Here is a 22,991-nt window from a genome sequence, read left to right on the forward strand (position 1 = left end):
TATTTCTTGTGTACTTTGTGGTAATAATATGAGATTATCCTTAAGTCATTGTGGACACTAAGTCGGCCCAAAGGAAGACTTATTGTTTGACTGGAAATGATTATCTATATTTGATTACTACGTATTAAGATATCACTTGCAAGTTAATTATTTTGTCCAAAGATGAAATTTTAATGTTGTGCCGACATCTTGAAATGAGAATTGTCATTATTTAATTTATTTACTTATTATTTACGTGAGCTAATTATTGTCATGCTTGTTATATTTGTTCTTTGCTAGCTCAAGAATCTGCTATTGGTTTTCTAAATTCCATTCATGTGCTAAAAGGCAATACCTATGCATCATGGAGAAGCAAGGTATTGATTGGTTTGGGGATTGCAAATTTAGACTATGCACTTCGGACGGAGCAACCCGCCCCTCTTACTGATGAAAGTTCCGATGAGGATAAACGGACTTTTGAGAGGTGGGAACACTCCAATCGCATGAGTCTTATGATTATACAACATGTCATCCCTGAAAAATTTCGCGGTACTGTCCCGAAAGAAGCAACTGCTAAGGAATTTCTCGAGGCCATTGATATGAATTTCGCAAGCAATGAAAAGGCCGAAACGGCTTCATTGATGCATAAACTTGTGACTATGAGGTATAATGGCCGAGGGGAAATTAGGGAGCACATTATGGAAATGTCAAACACTGCTTCAAAGCTTACGACACTTAATTTGACGATCAATGATGATCAACTAGTGCATTTGGTTATGATATCTCTTCCTCATCAATTTGATCACTTCAAAGTTAGTTACAATACTGTGAAGGATAAATGGACATTGAATGAGTTGATTTCTCATTGTGTTCAAGAGGAAGAGAGATTGAAGCAAAGTAAGACATAAAGTGTTCACTTAGCAACAAGCTATAGGGGTAAACGAGGAAGAGACAAGGGAAATAGGGTTCTTTCCGAGTTCGCTAAGGGGAAGAGGATTCTTCCTGATTCCTCCAGAAATGTTGTGGGTCCATCTGCAAAACAGTTTAAGAAGGAAAAATCAGCTTCAGTTTGCTTCTTTTGCAAGAAAGATGGACACAAGAAGAATGATTGTGAAGAGTATCACGCTTGGCGCGTGAAGAAAGGTACATTTTTCACTTATGTTTGTTCAGAAGTTAATTTAGCTTCTGTACCTGGACATACTTGGTGGATAGACTCTGGTGCTACTACTCACATAAGTGTGTCCATGCAGGGTTGCCTCCAGTGCCGAAAGCCGATTGATGCTGAAAGATTCATCTATGTGGGCGATGGCAAACAAGTTGAAATGGAGGCAATAGGCACATTTAGATTATTACTAAAAACTGGTTGTTATTTGGATTTAGAACAGACATTTGTTGTACCGTCATTTAGACGGAATTTAATTTCTATTTCTGTATTGGACAAATTCGGTTATACTTGTTCATTTAGAAATAGTAGATTTAGTCTTTATCTAAATTCAACTTTGGTTGGCACCGGTTCTCTTTCTTATGGCGATAATCTTTATTTGCTTAATACTATTACTTCATTTAATGAAGCCTTGCATGTGAACTTACGAGGTACAAAGCGTAAATTAATAAGTGAGAATTCTGCTACAATTTGGCACAAACGTTTAGGTCATATCTCCAAATGGAGAATACAAAGACTTGTGTCAGATGGAATTCTTACCATTCCCAATATGGCAGACTTTCAAGTCTGTGTTGAGTGCATTAAGGGGAAACAAACAAATATTAGGAGATTTGAAGTCAATCGGACTACAGACGTCTTAGAACTTATCCATACATATATCTGTGGACCGTTCCCTACTGCATCTTGGAACGGTCAACGATATTTTATTACGTTCATAGACGATTATTCCCGATATGGTTATTTATATCTCATAAGTGAAAAATCTCAAGCACTGGATACGTTCAAGAGTTATAAGGCCGAAGTTGAAAATCAACTTGGAAAAAGAATTAAGAACGTCAGATCTGACCGTGGTGGAGAATACTATGGTAGATATGATGGCTCGGGTGAACAACGTCCAGGACCATTCGCTAGATTTCTTGAGGAATGTGGAATCGTCCCACAATACACTATGCCTGGTAGTCCTACCATGAATGGTGTTGCTGAAAGACGAAATAGAACCCTCAAGGATATGGTTAGAAGCATGATCAGTCATTCTACTTTGCCAGAATCCCTTTGGGGAGAGGCACTTAAGACCGCAACATACATCCTAAACCGAGTACCTACTAAAGCAACTGCCGTAACCCCTTATGAATTATGGACGGGCAAAAGACCCAGCTTAGGTCATTTACATGTTTGGGGTTGTCCAGCTGAAGCTCGGCCTTATAGGCCACACGAGCATAAATTGGACTCTAAAACGGTAAGTTGTTATTTTGTAGGTTATCCTGAGCGGTCTAGGGGTTTCAAGTTCTATGATCCCACAACTAGATCATTTTTTGAGACGAATAATGCAAGGTTCTTTGAGGAAGTTGAGTTTGGGGGGGAAGATGGCATAAAGAATGTTGTCTTTGAAGAGGAAGTGATTTCACTTCCCTTCATTCCAGAACAAGACGACACTCTTGTAATTCCTGTTCCACCTCCCGAACAACAACATGAAGAACAACCACAACCTCCTCAAAAACATGATGAAGTAGTGCCACTAAGGAGATCCACTAGAATGAGGAGACCTGCAATATCTACGGATGAATATATTGTATATCTCCAAGAGCATGAGGTAGACATTGGAGCGATGGAAGATGACCCAGTCACTTTCCGTCAAGCCATTGAAAGCCCTAATATTCAAAAGTGGATCGATGCTATGATTGAAGAGATTAAGTCTATGCAAAGCAATGACGTTTGAGATCTTGTCACATTGCCTGAAGGTGCGAAACCCATTGGTTGCAAGTGGATTTTTAAGACCAAACGGGATTCGCAAGACAATGTGGAGAGATATAAGGCTCGTCTTGTAGCAAAAGGCTTTACTCAAAAGGAAGGCATCGATTTTACCGAGACTTTCTCTCCAGTTTCGACGAAAGACTCATTCAGAATAATCATGGCACTAGTAGCTCATTTTAATTTGGAGCTACATCAGATGGATGTAAAGACATCGTTTCTTAATGGCGACATTACAGAAACGATTTATATGGTACAACCTGAAAACTTTGTGTCCGGTGACCCAAAGAAGATGGTATGCAAACTTAAGAAATCCATCTACGGTCTTAAACAAGCGTCTCGTCAATGATATGTTAAATTTCATAAAGTTGTCGTCTCATTTGGTTTTGAGACAAATCCAGTTGATGAATGTATATACTATAAGTTCAGTGGGAGCAAATTTATTTTCCTGGTTCTATATGTCGACGACATTCTACTTGCTTGCAACGATGTAGATTTACTACGTGACACCAAGAAATTTCTCTCTAGAAAATTCGAAATGAAAGATCTTGGTGATGCTTCTTTTGTATTAGGAATCCAAATACATCGGGATCGTTCCCTAGGTGTACTTGGATTATCACAAAAGAGCTACATCGATAACCCCTGTGGCTAAAGGTGATAAATTCAGTTTGAATCAATGTCCCGAAAATGAGCTTGCTAAAAAGGAAATGAAATTACTTCCCTATGCATCGGCTGTGGGAAGTCTTATGTATGCACAAGTATGCACGCGTCCGGATATTGCGTTCATAGTGGGCATGCTAGGCAGATACTTGAGTAATCCCGGTATGGATCATTGGAAAGCAGTCAAACGTGTTTTGCGGTATATGCAAAGAACAAAGGATTATATGCTCACTTATAGGAAATCGGATCAGCTTGAGATCATTGGGTATTCTGATTCGGATTTCGCGGGATGCCAAGATAGTCGTAGATCCACGTCAGGTTATGTCTTTATGCTCGCCGGAGGGGCTATATCTTGAAAAAGTGTTAAACAAACATTGATAGCCACCTCTATAATGGAAACAGAATTCATAGCTTGTTTTGAGGCATCACAACATGGAGTATGGTTGCGAAACTTTATTCAAGGACTGCAAATTGTGGATAGTATTGAAAGACCACTCAAGTTATATTGTGACAATAAGTCCGCAGTCATGTGCTCCAACAACAACAGGAGCTCGTCGAAGTCATTGACATCAAGTTCCTTGTTGTTAAGGATAGAATTCAGAGTAGACAATTGCAAATTGAACACTTAGGTTCGACTTCCATGCTTGCGGATCCTTTTACAAAAGGTTTACCGCCTTCGGTCTTTCATGAGCATGTATTTCACATGGGTATTCGACCTTGTGATACTTTGGTTTAGTGGGAGTTTATGTTCATCTATGTAATAACATTAAATTTCAGTTATATTAAGTGAACTATAGTTACTTTGGTTTTAGTTACTTTGAATTATGCTTTGGTATTTTCTGATCTCACTACAGTTTCAGAGGACCAGTTGAAAATAGACATGCAAAAGATCACATAGCATGTAATTTTCATGCTGCACACTCATATTTTGATTTGTGTTGCTAGATGTGTTGATATTTGTGATCACTGATGAGTTTAGTCATGTATACGTGTTGTGACTTAAACTTCTTTGGTTCTATATTAACATGTTTAGTAGACCGGATCGGTAAAGATGATTGATATAAATAGTAAGCGCGCAATTTCAGTAATGTACAATCATTTGGCGACTTTTTATGTTGGCCCAAGTGGGAGATTTTTGAAACATTTTAATATGGTCCAACATAATAGTCTAAAGATGTCATAATATTAATGACTATTTATTGATTGACTCGATTACGTGATCTACTAAGGTTATATAACTTATAGGGTCAAACGATTATCTATTAAAATATGAGGACTATTGTGCAGATACTACTTTGGATAACTTTAACTTTGTTATGGGTGAAATTAAAGTTATAATAAAGTTAGGGACTTATTCCTAAATACATGGTTATGGTCCCCAAGTGCAACTCTATAAATAGGTCAATAGATTCTCATTCCTATTGATCAGACGTATCAAGACTCTACAGATTACAGAGAATCTGTGAGAGAGCGTTGTCACTTGGAAGACTAATTTCCATACTTCAGAATCATTAACAACATCATGAATCCGAATCCATGTACGCTTCCGCTTTATGTTTATCAATCGTATTCGACATGTGTGATTTATGTGATGAATTATGTGAATCATTAATTTGATTCCAACAAATGAATAATATATTAGAGTAAACAATGTGTAGATACTTTGAAGTAGAATTATCTAGAGTTATATAGCAAAAATATCTTTTGATTCCAACAAATGAATAATATATTAGAGTAAACAATGTGTAGATACTTTGAAGTAGAATTATCTAGAGTTATATAGCAAAAATATCTACCTTTTTATAGAGAAGAATGTAAATATGTAAAATAAACTACTAGTATAAAAATAGACTAGAAAATTCTAAAAATATAACACATAGTACAGTATAATAATTGTGTTGTATACCTTTCGAATAAGCTGATAAGTGAAGTGTTTCTAGCTATAAATAAACATCAAAAGATTTTTTCATTTAAGCCAAGAGCAGAGTTCGGAGCATTATAATTATAAAACTCTAATAATATATGGATACTCATTATTTATAAAATAATAAAAACTTAACAGAATAAGTTTAATGAATCAGAGTAAAGAATATACGAAGTGAATTTGTATATCAATTTTGAAAAATGTTACACTTGATATTGCAAAAACATTTCATATCATTATAAAATGAAGAAAACCACCTACCATAAAACAGAACAATCAACCGACATCTCTTCGCATAAACTGCCCACTGCTAAATCCTCAAGATCACAATAGCGGTCAAAATGATCAAACATTGCGAAACGAGATCTAGTGAACTGTGATCCTATTACGAGATCTAGTGAACTGTGATCCTGTGACGATGGCGTCCAGAGGGTCAAACATTTTGTGACCTGAGATTCAGAGGCGACGGACGACGTCATATTGACACTGGAGAAAGAGGAAGATGCTATGAAGGAATAAAAAAATTAGAACAATCATTACAAAAGCGGAATAGTTTTAGCTTTTTACATTCGCAAAATGAAGCAAGTTTACCAAATATGAAAATAAATGATTTGAAAATTTCAAATTAAAATTGCACCAGTGCAATTCACAAATAATTTCACAAAAATTTGGGTATGTGTCCAAAAAAGTCACACAACATCCAATGGAAACATAATCAAGTAAAAATTACACTACAACAGTAAAGAAATTTATATAGTAGTAGTAAGTTTTTACCAAGTTTGCCAAAATAAATTCATAAATAATTTACAAGTGGTAATGATAAATTTCACCAACCTTTATCCCAAAAATAAATTCCTCAATTTCCATTTGTTTTTTGTTTTATTTTTCACAATATATAATTTTGTTCCTATCTTTATTAAATTTTGTCTCTGAAGGCATTCATTATGCAGCTAAGCTGAAAAAAAATGTTATAGCTGATTTTTGGGGTGCCCATTGCGATATGATATCCTTTTAGACATTGGTTGAGCTTAGGCCTTGGGCCTATTTGGTCGGGCTCCTTTTAGAGTAGTTTTGATAAAAAACGGCCCAAGGCCTGAACTTGCTACTCCTTCAGCCCAAAACTGATAGCCCACTTTCGAGTTTCGGTATTCGCTGTGATTAAAAATGTTTTAAATTAAATTAAATTAAAATACTATCATTGTCCTACTCATGAATGAAAAAAATTGTTAAAAGTAAGTTAAATAGAGAGTAACAGTTAGTTGTTCATACAATCACCTGGAATAAAAAAAATTTAAATTAAATTAAAATACTACTCGAGAATTGAGAAATTGTTAAGTAAAGTAAGGAGAGAGTAAAAGTTAGTTGAATATTTTAATGAGGAAAAAAAAGAGATTTATTTCAAATATAGAAAATAAATATTTTAAATAAAATAAATTAAAAAGCAAGCTAAAGAGTACTTTAATTTTTAAAATATAGAAATTCTTTTTTCTCTGTGTCTAAAAATTGAAATTTTCTAGTACTATTTCAGTAAATTTCTTTCTTTTATTTTACTAATTTTGCGTTGAAGTACGTAGACGAAATCTCCACCGGAATTCAACCAAGTGCGGGCTGCTGAAACTAGCAGGACGCGAATGCAGTAGCTCAAATTCTCACCTACTCCTACTCCGCCTCGTTACAAATATGGCACCGAAGGGCTGACTGAAATCGAATTTCATCTTCTTAATTCTTCCAACATTATCAAAAAATTGTAACAATACAAACATCTATCTAATTAAACCTTGAGATGTAGAAAAGATTCAAACATCAGCTTTCAACAGTTATACAGTAGTACTAATATAATAAGGCAGAGAATAATAATATAGATTGAGATAATATGAACATATTTCACTGAGTCTCAATACACTTAAACCATCAAAAAATTTAGGAAATTATCTCAGCAACAATGCTGAAACAGCTTCTAAAACATTGACAGACTTGAAATATAGCTGAAACCAGTTTCACCGATGGCCCCTCGTCACTTCTTTAGGTGGGGGAAACAAGTGTAGACATCAGCCTTCGGGTGCTTTGCCTCAGCGTGTTCCCTGCATTTCACCTCCGAAGTAGTGCAAATGAAAGTTTGCATACAAACCTTGCACTGCAGTTTAGAACCGGTAACATTGAAGTTAGTACCAAAACCAAGAGCGCATCAGCACGACACTATCATCACTGTTTTGAATAAAAAAATACACAAGACTGAGCAAAATTATCCAAGATCGCCATCGATCAAGATTGGATCAGTTCACACTTACATAAACAGGCTATTGGAAAGAGAATTGAACGATTAATACCATACTATTTGAGACCTATAGCAACGACCTATGTTAAGTTCATTAAGCAAGTCTACTCGATGCAGTTATGCACGTCAAGTCCTAGCCACCCTTACTCAATGAGATCGAGCTGAAACAACCGAGAAACATGCAGTTCTCTGGAAAAAGACCATTATATGAGAGAAGTTGATACAATTCACTTCACCATCTATCTACACTTATGTTTGCAATCCAAGACAAAGTGTCGACATTGCAGCACAAACACACAGTCGATCTATAAAAACAAAGAACGGCTCGAGTTGAATTGAATCTAGCAAACTCAAGACTTATCATTGTAATCAAAAGTCAGGAAACTCTTATGAAGAACTTTCAACACTTATCAGACCTACATCTTATGACAAATTTCAGAAAGTCTCAAGAAAAAGATCAGTTTTTCACATCTTATACATTATATACTGAATCAAAACATTTTAACTGTTGAGCTAATCAGGAGCAATACAGCATCAACAGCAATCAAGATCAGCCTTTTCACAGAAAACAACAGTAAGAAACCACAGAATAATCAGATCAGAAATTAACAAAACCCCCAATTCCAATAAAAATTCAAGATATCACAAATAGCACAGATAAATCAGTAATAAACACAGTAACAATCAGATTTATACAAAAATATTTTTTACCTGGATGGTCATAGCCTTCTTGTTGGTTTCAAGCTGACTTCCTGCTCAGAAAATCAAACACGCAATCACGATCAATTGAATAAAAAAAGAAAATAAAAAGAGAAAAGAAATGAGCTTGTGATCCCTAACATGGAAAATCCAAAACACTGAAAATTAAGAGAAGAGTGATATACCTTTCTGGCCTTTGAGCTTCTCCATGTTTCTCTCTCTAGCCATCTTTGCCTTCTGGCCATTGCCTCCGCCCATGGCTTCTAGCTCCTTCCCCTCTTTCTCTCCCTCTTCTTTTTGTTTTTTTGTTTTTTTGGTTATTGAAGATCAAAAACCTCTATTTATGCCTTTCTGATGAAAAGAAGCACAATTGCTATTTATATATTGGAAAATACTATTCCAAATAATTATACATATATTCTTTCAGTATGGGGAATTTTATTGGTGGGATGATAGATCCAATAAATGGAGATAAAGGAAATTAGGCAGAAGTTGTCATTATTACACCATAAAATTATCATTGAGTTTTTTTTTCAATGTAACCATAAAATTACACCATAAAAATATTACGTTTTGAACAAATAAAATCCATGATTTCTCTCGGTGAAATGTTAAAATTGAGTCAATAATAACTTTATAATGATAGTACATATTATTATTTTAGCTATATTTTGTAATTGAAGATCTTGACATTCAATTTTAAGTTTGTAGAATAGGATAGCTCTGAAAAATTTAAATAGGATAGTTCTGGAAAAAAGGTGGGGGTTATAATTATCAGGTAACGAATAATTGTTGATAGTTAGTAATTTTTCCGAGTCACATTAATTTGCGCATTTAATTCCTATCAAACGCCAATTTAGTGCAGTTTACAGTTCTTAGGTGGCTTGTGGAAGTATATAATTTATACTAGCTTTTAATTATGCTGACTATTGCTTCCGAAAACATCATTATCTCCTTCCGTCCCACTTTAGAGTCCTGGTATTCAATTTTTAGGTATCTCACTTTAGGAGTTCCGATTGTAATATTTCATAAATGGTATTAGGCCCCACATTCCATTAACTTTTTTCCACTCACATTTTATTATAAAACTAATATAAAAAGATAGGTCTCACATTCCACTATATTTTTTTACCAACTTTTCTTTACATTTCTTAATACTCGTGCCGAACTCAACCGGGACTCTCATAAGTGGGACGGAGGGAGTATAAATTACTCCCTTTGTCCCCCATAATTTGTCCCCATTTGACCCGGCACGGGTTTTAAGAAATGTAATAGAAAGTGGGTTGAAAAAGTTGGTGGCATGTGAGTCCTACTTTTATATATTAGTTTTATAATAAAATGTGAGTGAGAATGAGTTAGTGGAATATGAGGTCCACTGCCAAATATGGTAAAAGTGAAATGGGACAAATTTTTAGGGACGGACGAAAAAAGAAATATGTGACAAATTTTCAGAGATGGAGGGAGTAATAAATTACTACTAACATTTAATTGTTTTATTTTAATATTTAATTAATAGTTTAAAATCAATAATTTAAAATTTAATCGTACAAAATTAATCTATAAAAGCCTCTTGTGGGAAGCAATAATTATCGTTGTTTAATACTCCTATCAGTCTTCCAAGAAGATTATGGTTGAAACTCCCTAAATCGTACACATATTTATTAGTACTACTACTACTACTTAGTAGTAATAGTACATTTGATTCGTTCACAAAATTAACACTCAATGCTTACCTATTTTTTAGTATTTTATACTGTACTACTATATTTTTAGATTTTTTTTACAATTTAGACAGAGAAAATGTTCTCCTATAATTTTGTAATTAAAGTACAACACTTATGACTTATATGAGTTGTGACACATTACATTTATCCAATCGGAATATAAAAACCACTCCTTTCATAAACAAATGCCATCACAGTATCATTTATCTATATATACTACTCCATAAAGAATTCTCGAGAATAAGAAAGCAACAAACAACAAGTCTATGTTAGATCAATACAAACGCTCGGGATGATATAATGCGTTTAATCTCACAATATACTAATATAATCCATACGTACCTAATTGAACAATATCAAAATAAATTATTTTAAATATGTGAAATGACGTTTGAAGAATACGAGATATGATTGAAAATGGATTAGACTAATTGAATTAAAAAGTGGTCATATGTGGAAGGAACATTAAGATTGGATATTCAACCGGGTGATTCAAGAAGTGTTGGATATCTTATAAAATTCTCTTAATGATGGATGGATATCTTGTAACAACCACTAATAAATGTATATTGCATATATGTATAATTGTATGCAAATATGAGACTGAATTAACTTAACTACAATATTTGGATACCCTTGAAACAAGAATAGAGTATTCACAATAACAATTTTAGTGACTGCAATAGTATATGTATGTTATGTGTTTTAGGTGTGAAATGCATCGCTACAATCTACTAAGTTGGCGTTCGGTTGTCATGACTAATAATCATGAAATTATCCATCTAGGATTAAGTTGTGAGATTATTTTAGTTGGAGGGAGAAGGCTATGACTAATTATCATGAGACTATCCATCTAGGATTAAGTTGTAGGGATCAATCTTATGAACCAAACATGATACATATTTAATCATGAGATTTAATCTTGGCAACTGAACACCCCCTAAGGTGTCTTCGGTTGATATTGATCAATGTCGTACGTTTATTCATTATCTAGGATTAAGTTCTTGGATTATTTTAATTGTAAAAGGTGACTATAACTAATTATTATAAAAATATATATATCTAGAACTAAGTCACGGTGAGATTCAATTTTTTCACCCAAACATGATACATATTCAATTATTCAATAAAATCTTGCTAATTGAACGATCTCTTATTATATAATAGTGTACACATGTACAGTATATGATTTATTATATGTTTTAAATGAGTACGTTTTTCCTTTCTACCAATACTAAGTGACCATGTGTGTAAGCGAGACCGCTAATGCCCAAGCTGGCATATTATTAGTAAGACTTAATAGTGCCTAATGTTTCTAGATTCCACTATGTAACAATTGTGGCCAAGAATATTTCTATATAGTCAAACATTGCAACTATTGAGTTCAATTCTACACCCACTCCACTTGCAAGTCACAACTGGTCCAACTTGCTAAATAAATTTGTGGTATATATTTCAAAGATTTTGCAAAAGAAAAAAGTGATACACAACTTGAATGCCCATAAAAAGGCAAAGAAGAAAAAAGAACAAAGATGTTGGATCATAACTATGTTACGAGTTGGAAATGAACATAGTCCACGTCTCTTTATACATACATTATGCCTATTTTATATAGTACTTGTAAATTTATTAATGTGTTTTTCCTCCTCTTCAGAACGTGTATCAATTTTACTCCCTCCGTCCCAAGAAAATTGAGTTACTTCTTTTTTTTCACTCATTTAAAAAAAAATCATGATAAATAGTTAAAGTAGATAAATTGTAAAGTAAAAGCGAAAATAATGTAGAAAAGACTCTTATCTACATTATTCCCGTTTTTCTTTTACTGTTCACTCACTCTAACTATATATTAGTGCGATTTTTCAAAATGAGTGCAAAAAGAAGTGACTCAACTTATTGGGACAGATGGAGTATTAATTTTCAGTTTATTTAATTTATAAAATCATTTGAATAGTTCAATGTTAACACTTAACATTATAGCACTTGTTTACGGCTGTAAAATCACACTATATTGCTACCAAAATGAAGCAATGCAAATATTATTTATTGGGATAATATTATCTGGATTCAAATTACATAAAATTATTATTTTCCAGATAAAAGTATATGACAACTAACTAATTATTGCCATATTACTATTACTACCATAATTTAACAAATTCATAACTTCTTGCCTAGACCCCCAAAAAACACACCACCCCTCCCATACCCTCCACCACCACCACCACCGCCGCCGCTACCACCGCCACCGCCGCCATTGTCACCGTACCCCGACCCACCACCACCGCCACCACCGTCACCATACCCCGACCCACCGCCACCGCCATATCCTCCCATCCCGGAACCAGAACCACCCCCGCCCCCGTTGCTCCATCCATCGCCGCCGCCAGAACCAAATCCACCACCACCACCGCTGCCGCCACCACCACCATTACCCATCCCACTCCCACCACCGCCGCCATTGCCAAACCCTCCGCCGCCTCCATTACCAAACCCTCCGCCGCCGCCATTTCCAAACCCTCCGCCGCCACCATTGCCAAACCCTCCGCCGCCGCCATTGCCAAACCCACCGCCGCCGCCGCCTCCACGGCCTCCGCCATAACCCCGCCCAGGACCATAGCCTCGGCCTCCACCAGCCGTCAAGTCCACATCCAGACCAACACCTTCAGACATTTGTATCCCTTTTTTTCCGGCGCCCGAAGCCGGAAAAATCCCCGCCCTATCAGCTTGGACACCGCCGTAGCCACAAGACAAGATCACAACCATCAAAACAAGCCACCACGAAACAACATTATGCGCTTCCATGATCCGAATATTGCGAGAGAAGGAGATGGTGGTGGTGGTGGTGCATGGTGGCGGCCGGCCAATTTATAGGGGTTTAGGGTTTATGAATCATGTCGATGGAGTTGAAGGTGTGAAGTTTGCCTTGATGAATTCGGTAGTCAACACATTCCACACCCTCTAATTTACACAAATTATTTAATTCAAATTAAATCATGATTCCATAATAAATTTAGCGTACGTGCTACATCGAGATAATATTAAAAGAAAAAGCTAAGCATGACATTATTGAGAAAAAATCACACATTGTGATAAACAAATACTACTACTACTACTAGTACTATATAAATTTTTGCAATCTACTTTCATTAGGAATGTGCAACCATCCTTTTTTACTAGCAATAGACTTAGTTGCATTTCCATGTTATAATATTCCTTCTGAATTTGGGCTTTAAGATGCAGTAAATTGGGCTTGGTGCAATGTGTTTTACTATCGAACGCATTGATGGGTTGTACAATAAACTTCAATTTGAAATTGGGCTTGGTGAAACTTAATTCAAGGTTTTATTTGTCATTTTGTGAAATAATTTCACATTTTCAGCAATTCTAATGATTCATTAGCACTAATTATCTGATCTCTCTTACATAGATCCACACGATTAATATTTTTTAACCGAACTCTTTGGTCCTATTACTAAATCATAAATATATGGTAACGGGTAAGCTCATGTAGGACTCTTTTCATTGAGAGCTACTGGATACCATCCTCGACGTAGACTTAACTTCTCAAATTAAATAAGACAAAATAAATTAGTGAAGATTTATTATATAATTGTTTATCCTATTTAAATAAGGCTTTAATAATTGTCGACAAATGTATCAATTACCTTTTCCTTTTATTGCTTTGTTAAATAAAGTTCCACACATTTCCTAGTATTCTTATAAAATCTTAATAGTTGGCAACCTGAACTGAATTAATCTCAAAACAACGTCGTTTCATATTTTTTTCTACTTCAAAAACTTATGCGAATCAAATAAGTGGTATAATAGTTTCGATCGACCACATGAGAAAAATTAGTCATCTTAGAGGTTTTTGGGACGGCCACCCAAAAATATCTCAATTTGCTACTTTAGCAAGTACCTCTGTGATTAAAAATTTTATTTTATACTATTTGTTTATTTATAGTAAATTGCCTTTCCACTCTATTAAAATTCGCACTGAATCATAATAGGTCTTTAGGGTTAAATTGTAGGCATGAGATCATATTTGCTATTAAAACCTTGTAAATTTATTGCGTCGACTATAATATTATCGACCATATATGTGATTTTGACACTTTATAGTATTCTTAAAGTTGAGATGTGGCATATAATAATTTTGTTAATACTCATATTTTTGGGTTGCCGACATATTTCCCAATTGGATCTTAGCTATCATCTAATAATTATATTATTAATTTATTATATAGTATACCAAAATAGTTAATCAACTTGGAAAACGATGTATAACGTACCGAAAGCAGCATGCACTATATCAAAGTAGTAGTATTCAAGATTGAATATAGCTTCTCAAAACCAGTCGATTTTCGTTAGCTTTAATTTTCTACAATTATTGACTCCTTGGGCTCCACCTTTAGACCTTAATCATTTCATTTTTCTTATTATATTTGTAAATGTATAGAAAATTTTCGTGCCAGTGACAGGATTTCTTCATATTTGACTTTTCAATACCAATTCAACAACTTTCCGAAGTGGAGTTCTCTTTATGCAAATCATAAAACAAATACAAGAATTAGGTTTTTATAATTATGAGGAGAAATTGTGGATTTTTTTAGAGTGGAGTTTGTTTATATCTTCGACACTATATTATTCGATTCTTTTAGTATACAAGTCTCACAGTAAAAGAGAAGTGACGCATTGTGGCACGGACGCACGCCTCAGCGTGAGGACATATAGTTTACTTGTTCGTTGTGCGACACACTCACAAGTCACGACCTTTGTGCTTAATTTTTTTTTTTTCTTTAATCATTTTCCTTTAGTTTTAGTATACTATTACTCAAAATTTTTCCTTTTTTGTTTCTTTCTTGGTCAAGACTGTTTGACGTTTTCTTTTTAAAAAAAAAAACTTATTTATGACTTTATTTTATTAAACGAAATTATAAATAAATGTTAAGACAAATGAAGTATATGTATGTTGAACAAATAAAGTTATGGCAGGTGGTGTCCACTGTCCATAGGAAATAGTTTTTGAGATTTTATTATACTAAAGGAAAGTTCGGAATTTATCTATTTAGTATGAATTTGAGTGAACTATAAAAATAGTCTCTGGACTATGCGTTTATCTTATTAATGAATCCTGAATTTTAAAAATATCCACAGATAACTCTAAACTAAGCGTTTATCTCGAAAATGGTCATTTTTCACTGTTTCGTAACGAAAATACCCTTTTGGGGGTTTTGGGCAATTTGGTCTTTTTACATTTCAAATCTGATATTATTTCAGTGATGTACTAAATCTGATATTATTTCAAAATTATCATTCTTCTTCCCTTTTGTCATCCTTCAATTTGATTCTTTATTTCAATATTAGATTTAATTTTATAAAATTAAATATTGAATTTCAATTTTTAAACATCAATAAATTTTTTTTAATCATTAAAATTACTATTAAATAACAAACTAATAGTTTTAATCAATATTTGATCGTGTCTATTTAATCAATAAGGTACGACGACGCCTTAGTTTTAATCAATATTTAATAGTTTTAATCATAAATAGATCATATAACACGATTTATTCTGAAATAAATATGCATCTAATGTATAGGAGAATTTGACTAAAAATATTATGAAGTTGACTAAAAATTTGATATAGGAGATTTTTTGTTGAAATTTTCTAGTTAATTTTGATTATTTTCAAATTAATAAACGAAAATTATATTAGTCTTACATTAGATGCATATTTATTTTGGAATAAATCGTGTTATATGATCTATTTATGATTAAAACTAAGGTGTCGTCGTACCTTATTGATTAAATATTAGACACTATCAAATATTGATTAAAACTATTAATATGTTATTTAATAATAATTTTAATAATTAAAAAAATTTATTGATATTTAAAAATCAAAATTTAAAATTTAATTATATAAAATTAAATCTAATATTGAAATAAGAAACAAAGTGAAGGATGGCAAAAGGGAAGAAGAATGATAATTTTGAAATAATATCAGATTTAGTACATCACTAAAATAATATCATATTTAAAATGTAAAAAGACCAAATTGCCCAAACCCCCCAAAAGGGTATTTTCATCACAAAACAGTAAATAACGACCATTTTCGAGATAAACGCTTAGTCCAGGGTTGTCTGGGGATATTTTTAAAGTCCATGGTTCATTGGCGTGATAAACGCATAGGCCAGAGACTATTTTTGTAGTTCACTCTATGAATTTTAATACTATTAATAAAAAAAGGAAAGTTCGGAATCTATACAATATATAAAAGGAGAGTTTTGGAGAAATTTACAAAATTGCTATTTAATTTAAAAAATTATAGTATTAAATATATAATTAAAAGCCTAAAAACATGGGATTAAATGGTGAACTGGGAGTTTTTAATTTGATGTGATTTGATTTGATTTATTCCACGTATTATAAACATGTAACCATTTTAATTTTTAGTTTCATCATTCTATTTTATCCGCTGCCTCTTCCGTAATCTTCAGTCCAATATCACATACACGCGCATCAAGGAATTTAGGGTATCAGCGATAAATGGTACTAATTTGATTATAATCTCTCATTGCTTTAGTTCTGCTAATAGTCTTCAATTGGTGTTGCGAATTGCAGTAATATTAGAGGTTATGCATTGTAAGTATTACTCCTATGTTTTTTTCTATATTGTATACGTGTTTAGATTTTTATCTAAGTCAGTGATTAAATTCAATAATGTGGGTGTTGTTTTATTGATTGTTATTCTGTTAATTTTATTGAGAGGCTGCGATTCATGCTTATTGATAATTTTCTACAGTTACAATAGTTGTTGAGATGAACTTGTGGTTGCTATTGAAAGATCGATAGGTACAGGTATAGATTTATAGTTGTCTTGATTAGTGTTGTTTTATATCAACTGGTTTATCTAATCAGATGATTCAAGGAATAATTCCAACTTTCCTCTGCATATAGCTACATATGATCTTCATCTTATTGATTGTGTAACTGTCATATGTCATCTCCTTTTTACCTAGAGATATCTTCTAATGTGAATCTTTTTACTTTTTAACAATTCTTTGATGTAAGTTATGTTACTGTTAAGTTTATAACGGGACTTCCGTATTATGAAGTTTGGTTTTTATTTGACTACTTAATGTGAATCTTATAGATTGAAGACTGATGAATTTGCCCCGGACTTATTCTTGTAAATAAACCCAACAAATAAACAAGATAAACCAAGAAATGGAACAAGAAAAATGGATAAAAGGATAGAGAATGAATTAGTGTTATGATTTAGGTTAAGAACAAGAAACAAATCTCAAAGGCACTTTCACATACAAACACCTAATGGCTCCATAAACTAGCAACACAAGAACTAGCAAGCATACCTTTACAATCAACCTTAGCCCGGCAAAAGATCGAATGCAACCCGAAGGAATTTGATAAGTCTTCAAAAGATGAAGAAGGTGAGCTCTCAAATATGGAGAAATTGTCTCTTACAAATATTCAAAAGTTGCTTGAAATGAACCCTAGCAAGAGTATTTATACTAGGAGTTAAAAAGAAGCAAAACAAAACAAGTCTTGGTCAAAAAGTCACATTCCGGACAAAACACCCGACCGGGTGATTCCCACGGCTCATTTCATCCGCCCGCGTGAAGTTTCTGGACAAAAATTGATCTCTCGACAAAAATGCCCGACCGGATGTTTTCGGGTTGGCAAAACACCCGCCCGCGTGTTTCTTTCTGCATTGCGCGAACTCCGTTTGGGGCGTGTGAGGTACCCACGCGAAGGTATTTCGACGATGAAGACGATGGTGGTCTTGGATCAGCATTTGGACACCATATTGATAGGTATATTGATGTTTGAAATGGACCCCAGCTCCAGTGTGGTTGAGAGAAGTACTATTTATTAAATTTTGTATAATATGCTTTTTATTTGACTACTATTATTTATTCTTTCAAATATTAAAATAGCATATAATCATATGTTAAAATATGAAATGTTTCATTGGGAGTAGGTTGAGAGAAGTACGGATATCTTTTTATTGTTGTTTATTATATTTTTAATTGTTTATAATATTAGAAATACTTATTTTAATTAGTTCTTATCTCTAAATATATTTTTTTTTACTTATTTATTATATATATATTTTTTAAAGTTAATATATCTTTATTATTTTAAATTTTTTTTTTCCTATGCAATAGCACATATGGTAACACTAGTTTTTTTTTTAAAACTGAGTTCTCCCTTATTTTACACACATGTGGGGGATTTTTCTCTTTCCACTAATTAAATGCCTTACACACACTTATGATATTCTTCACAATGAATACTTTTTGAGGAACATTAAAATCGACATATTATCTTACAAAATATTTAATCACTACCATATTTCAGAATCATAACGGTAGTCTAGACTCTAAAGTTACCTATGAATTGCTATGCTATTATTTGGTAAAGTCAAATCCCTCAATCAGCCACAATTACAGAGTTTTCTCCATCTTAGAGTTTTCTCCATCTTAGATTAAAGCAACCAATCAATTATGATTTTTTTTTTATATAAAAAATTAGTGGTTGAGAAAAAAAATATAAAAAGAAGAAAAAGATGACCCTATCCAGATTAGAATAGGATGGTTAGTGCTCAACCCATTAATTATTAGTGGCCAAATTACTCAAACATCATATCATAACTACTACATTAATTGATGTTGTTGGGAATTTCATCAGATTACACCACCATTATATTGAGATATTTCAATTAGATTGAGATTCTTTTCATGGCAGGGCAGAAAAATTCATGGCAACAACACTTTATTTATTACCACAAGATTATCTTCATTACTCAACCAAAATTGTCAAGTGATACATCAAAATATTCATGCTAAACTATAATCCACCCATTATTTTCTCAAAATTCAGATTATACAGAAAATTAATTGAAATAGAAGCTTACTATACTGAAATTTGCTTAAAATTTAGGCCAGACTATAATCAACCATTTTATAATTTATATATACCTATCCAATCACTTAAATGATCATCCCCACTTCACAGCAAAAGCATCACTCATAATTTAATTCATGATGTATATAATTGTATATTAAGGATAGGTACAAATTTGCATGACTTAAGCATGTCAACTTTTGTTGAAATAAATCTCATCAGAATTCCACTCATCAAGAACCTTATCACAAAGTTTAGACACTATCCTAAGCTTCCCCTGTTATCTGCTAATAATTCACTTTAAACAAGTAAACAAAACACCATGATTTTGCCAACATGTAACATCACCCTAAAGAAAAAATAAAAAATGAATGGCATTTAACTAAGAGGCTGACAGCTCATCTCCCACAGCCAGTCCAATCACATCTCCCATGAGAGAGAGGCTTCTTCTCAACTTGAATTGAAACAATGGAAGTGTAAACAAAATGTTGGCAAATTGTTGAAAAAAAATTGAAATAGGACCACTAATAAGATTTAGGCCACTCAAAATTGTTGGATACAAAAGGGATCACATCAGCCAGTTGTTCTCTGATGAAACCACCCATGTTTGAAATAACATAAAACATCAAGCCATCTAAATCACCAAAACAGGGAAAACTTAACAAGTAAAAATGCAAAGAAAGAATGTTATTACAAATGAGGGAGAGGCACACCAAAAGGTGTTAGATGGGACTAATAATTATGCAAAAGCACACATCAATTTTCTAACAATGATGCAAGTAGATTCTTAAAGATTTAATATTTACTTGATTGTAGGCTAATAATTGAATCTTCTAACATGGGATCACTCACCAAAGTGTGGGACCAGATTGAGCTTTAAGACCTCAAGCCAGACTCTTATATGTATGACTACTTGAGAGCTCTCTTCACACAAAAGAAGTGTTTTTTCAGTATGAGTACATCAATTTAAGACACAAACACACATATTTTCGAGGGGGAGAACTTACAATATATTTTCATCAAACATTATGTCCGTGCTTGGAGTTCTTTCGCTCCTGACATTTCTGTTTCTTTGCCACTCATCTGTTGATGCGAAGATTTTGCATCAGCAGATGAAGAAGACGTTCATAGTTCACATGGACAAGTCGAGCGTGCCAGCAAGCTTTGACGATCACCTGCAGTGGTATGACTCTTCTTTGAAGGCAGTATCACAAACTGCCAACAAGCTCTACACCTACGACAATGTTGTCCATGGATATTCAGCGCGCCTGACAGTTGAGGAAGCTCGGTTGCTTGAAGGGCAACCGGGAGTCCTCTTGGTTCAAGAGGATAAGAAATATGAAGTCCACACCACCAGATCACCGGAGTTCCTTGGAATCCTCAACAATCAGGAATCCTTCCCTGATTCTGGCACATCAAGTGATGTGATCATTGGTGTGTTAGACACAGGCGTTTGGCCTGAATCAAGTAGCTTCGATGATAAGGAAGTAGGCCCACTCCCTCCAGGCTGGAAGGGAGCATGTGAAGCAAGCAAAACCTTCAGTTCATCCAGCTGCAACCGCAAACTGATTGGCGCAAGGTTCTTCTCACAAGGTTATGAAGCAGCATATGGGCCGGTTGACGAGTCTACAGAATCCAGGTCCCCCAGGGATGACGATGGCCATGGAACACACACATCGACCACAGCAGCTGGATCGACTGTGGTTGGAGCGAGTCTCTTTGGTTATGCTGCAGGGACAGCACGTGGGATGGCCAGGCATGCCAGAGTGGCAGCATACAAAGTCTGCTGGCTGGGAGGATGTCTCAGCAGCGACATACTAATGGCGATGGAGAAGGCAATTGAAGACGGCGTGCACATTCTATCGCTGTCACTGGGTGGATCACTTAATGATTACTTCCAAGACCCTGTTGCAATTGGAGCGTTTGCAGCAACGTCTAAAGGAATTCTTGTATCATGCTCAGCCGGGAATGGAGGGCCGAGTCGAGGTAGCTTGTCTAATGTCGCGCCATGGATAACTACAGTGGGGGCTGGTACAATGGATAGGCAATTCCCATCATATATTACCCTTGGAAATGGTAAAAAAATAACAGGGGAATCACTCTACAGTGGGAAGGGCTTAACTGGCTCCTTAATTCCATTGGTTTATGCTGGCAATATCAGTAAAGCATCCAATGGTAATCTATGCATGAAAGGAGGCTTAATCCCAGAAAAGGCCAAGGGGAAGATTGTGGTGTGCGACCGAGGGCAGAATCCAAGGGCACAAAAAGGCCTGGCAGTCAAAGAGGCAGGTGGGGTCGGGATGATCCTAGCAAACACAGATACCTTTGGAGAAGAGCTGGTTGCTGATGCCCATTTCATACCCACAGCAGCTGTAGGCCAGGGTCCCGGTGAGGAGATAAAGAAGTACACCTTTTCAGACCCTAATCCAAGTGCCATTGTCGAATCTGGAACCACCCAGCTCGGAGTCCAACCATCACCTGTCGTGGCAGCATTCAGTTCAAGAGGTCCAAATCTAATCACTCCTGATATACTGAAACCTGATTTGATAGCACCAGGTGTGAACATACTCGCTGGTTGGACCGGAAAAGTTGGTCCTACAGGATTGCCTGAAGACACCCGGCACGTGAACTTCAACATAGTTTCTGGGACATCCATGTCCTGCCCTCACATAAGTGGATTAGCAGCACTTGTTAAGGCTGCACATCCTGAATGGAGCCCTGCAGCTATAAGGTCAGCATTGATGACAACAGCTTACAGTACATACAAGAACGGAGAAAGAATTAAAGACATTGCAACTGGAAAGCCATCCACACCATTTGATTATGGTGCTGGGCATGTAGACCCGATATCAGCGCTAGACCCCGGTCTAGTATATGATACCACAACCAACAACTATATAGACTTTCTTTGTGCAATAGGATACAGTTCAAGTATGATAAAGCTCATTGCAAAGCAAGAGCATCAGTGCAAGGAGGGCGTGAAATACAGCGTAGCAGATCTTAACTACCCATCTTTTGCTGTTCCATTTGAGACCGCCTCAGGCCCACGAGGTGGTAGCAGCGCACCAACAGTTGTCAAATATACGAGGACCCTAACAAATGTGGGTGGTCCATCAACTTATAAGGTCTCCGTCTCTCAGGAGACAAATTCTGCCAAGATCCAGGTTCAGCCCTCAGTGCTTAGTTTCAGCACTCCAAACGAGAAGAAGACTTACACAGTGACATTTGCTGCAACTTCTATGCCCTCAGGCACAAGCAGCTTCGCACATTTGGAATGGTCAGATGGGAAACACACTGTTGGTAGCCCAATTGTGTTTAGTTGGACATAGTAGTATTATCAACAATAACTATTGTAAGATATACTGCCCTCCCCCAACTCTAAAATGCATAAATTATTTTACTCTGAAATCTTTCCACTCCAGAAGCTAACTTCCCTAACTTGGACTAAAGGTTCGTGTATTTAAACTATGAGAAGTTCATAATAAAACTAGAAGTGATTAAGAACGTAACCTAATTACAATTTACAAGCAATGTTCTAAAAATGAAACTAGCTATCAACGACTTGTCAAGCATTCCTCCTACATGTCTTGATTACTTTCTGTTTTTGGTCTTTTCCTTTAAACTGTTGCTCCCTGCATCTTCAGATTAGGATCCACTAATTCTTCCACCAAGTATCAACAAACAACAGCAATTACCATATGCAAAATGCCTAACTATCTTTATATTTTATCTTAATTCTACATTTCGTCTACACTTCATATAATGCAGATTGGTACGGAACATGTAGAATTCAACATCCACTATAGGCATGCCAGTCTCCTCCTTTAAATAAATCAAGAGTATATCAAAAGTTTGAGATGATATGTGGTTTTACATGTCTTAAC

General features: G+C 34.9%; 4 protein-coding genes across 4 annotated transcripts; 2 read left to right on the plus strand and 2 right to left on the minus strand.

The window, feature by feature from the left end:
• The first annotated feature begins 3,050 nt into the window (after positions 1 to 3,050).
• LOC125199687 (secreted RxLR effector protein 161-like) lies at positions 3,051 to 3,906 on the plus strand. The gene is made up of 2 exons (XM_048097629.1): positions 3,051 to 3,185; positions 3,493 to 3,906. Exons 1-2 carry the CDS (start codon positions 3,051 to 3,053, stop codon positions 3,904 to 3,906), a joined length of 549 nt encoding a protein of 182 aa, XP_047953586.1.
• Positions 3,907 to 7,313: 3,407 nt separating this feature from the next.
• LOC125208351 (uncharacterized protein At2g23090-like) lies at positions 7,314 to 8,799 on the minus strand. Its single transcript, XM_048107946.1, has 3 exons — positions 8,634 to 8,799; positions 8,461 to 8,501; positions 7,314 to 7,608 (listed from the first exon to the last, which is right to left on the minus strand). Exons 1-3 carry the CDS (start codon positions 8,704 to 8,706, stop codon positions 7,489 to 7,491), a joined length of 234 nt encoding a protein of 77 aa, XP_047963903.1. The 5' UTR covers positions 8,707 to 8,799; the 3' UTR covers positions 7,314 to 7,488.
• A 3,427-nt stretch (positions 8,800 to 12,226) lies between these two features.
• LOC125199696 (glycine-rich protein DOT1) lies at positions 12,227 to 12,974 on the minus strand. Its single transcript, XM_048097633.1, has 2 exons — positions 12,439 to 12,974; positions 12,227 to 12,230 (listed from the first exon to the last, which is right to left on the minus strand). The coding sequence occupies exons 1-2, from the start codon at positions 12,972 to 12,974 to the stop codon at positions 12,227 to 12,229; spliced, it is 540 nt and encodes a 179-aa protein (XP_047953590.1).
• A 6,961-nt stretch (positions 12,975 to 19,935) lies between these two features.
• On the plus strand, positions 19,936 to 22,515 carry LOC125200553 (subtilisin-like protease SBT1.7). The gene has a single exon (XM_048098200.1). The coding sequence runs from the start codon at positions 20,136 to 20,138 to the stop codon at positions 22,434 to 22,436; it is 2,301 nt and encodes a 766-aa protein (XP_047954157.1). The 5' UTR covers positions 19,936 to 20,135; the 3' UTR covers positions 22,437 to 22,515.
• Positions 22,516 to 22,991: the final 476 nt, after the last annotated feature.

This window comes from Salvia hispanica, chromosome 1 (genome assembly GCF_023119035.1).
Source record: "Salvia hispanica cultivar TCC Black 2014 chromosome 1, UniMelb_Shisp_WGS_1.0, whole genome shotgun sequence".
NCBI classification, from domain to species: Eukaryota; Viridiplantae; Streptophyta; class Magnoliopsida; order Lamiales; family Lamiaceae; genus Salvia; species Salvia hispanica.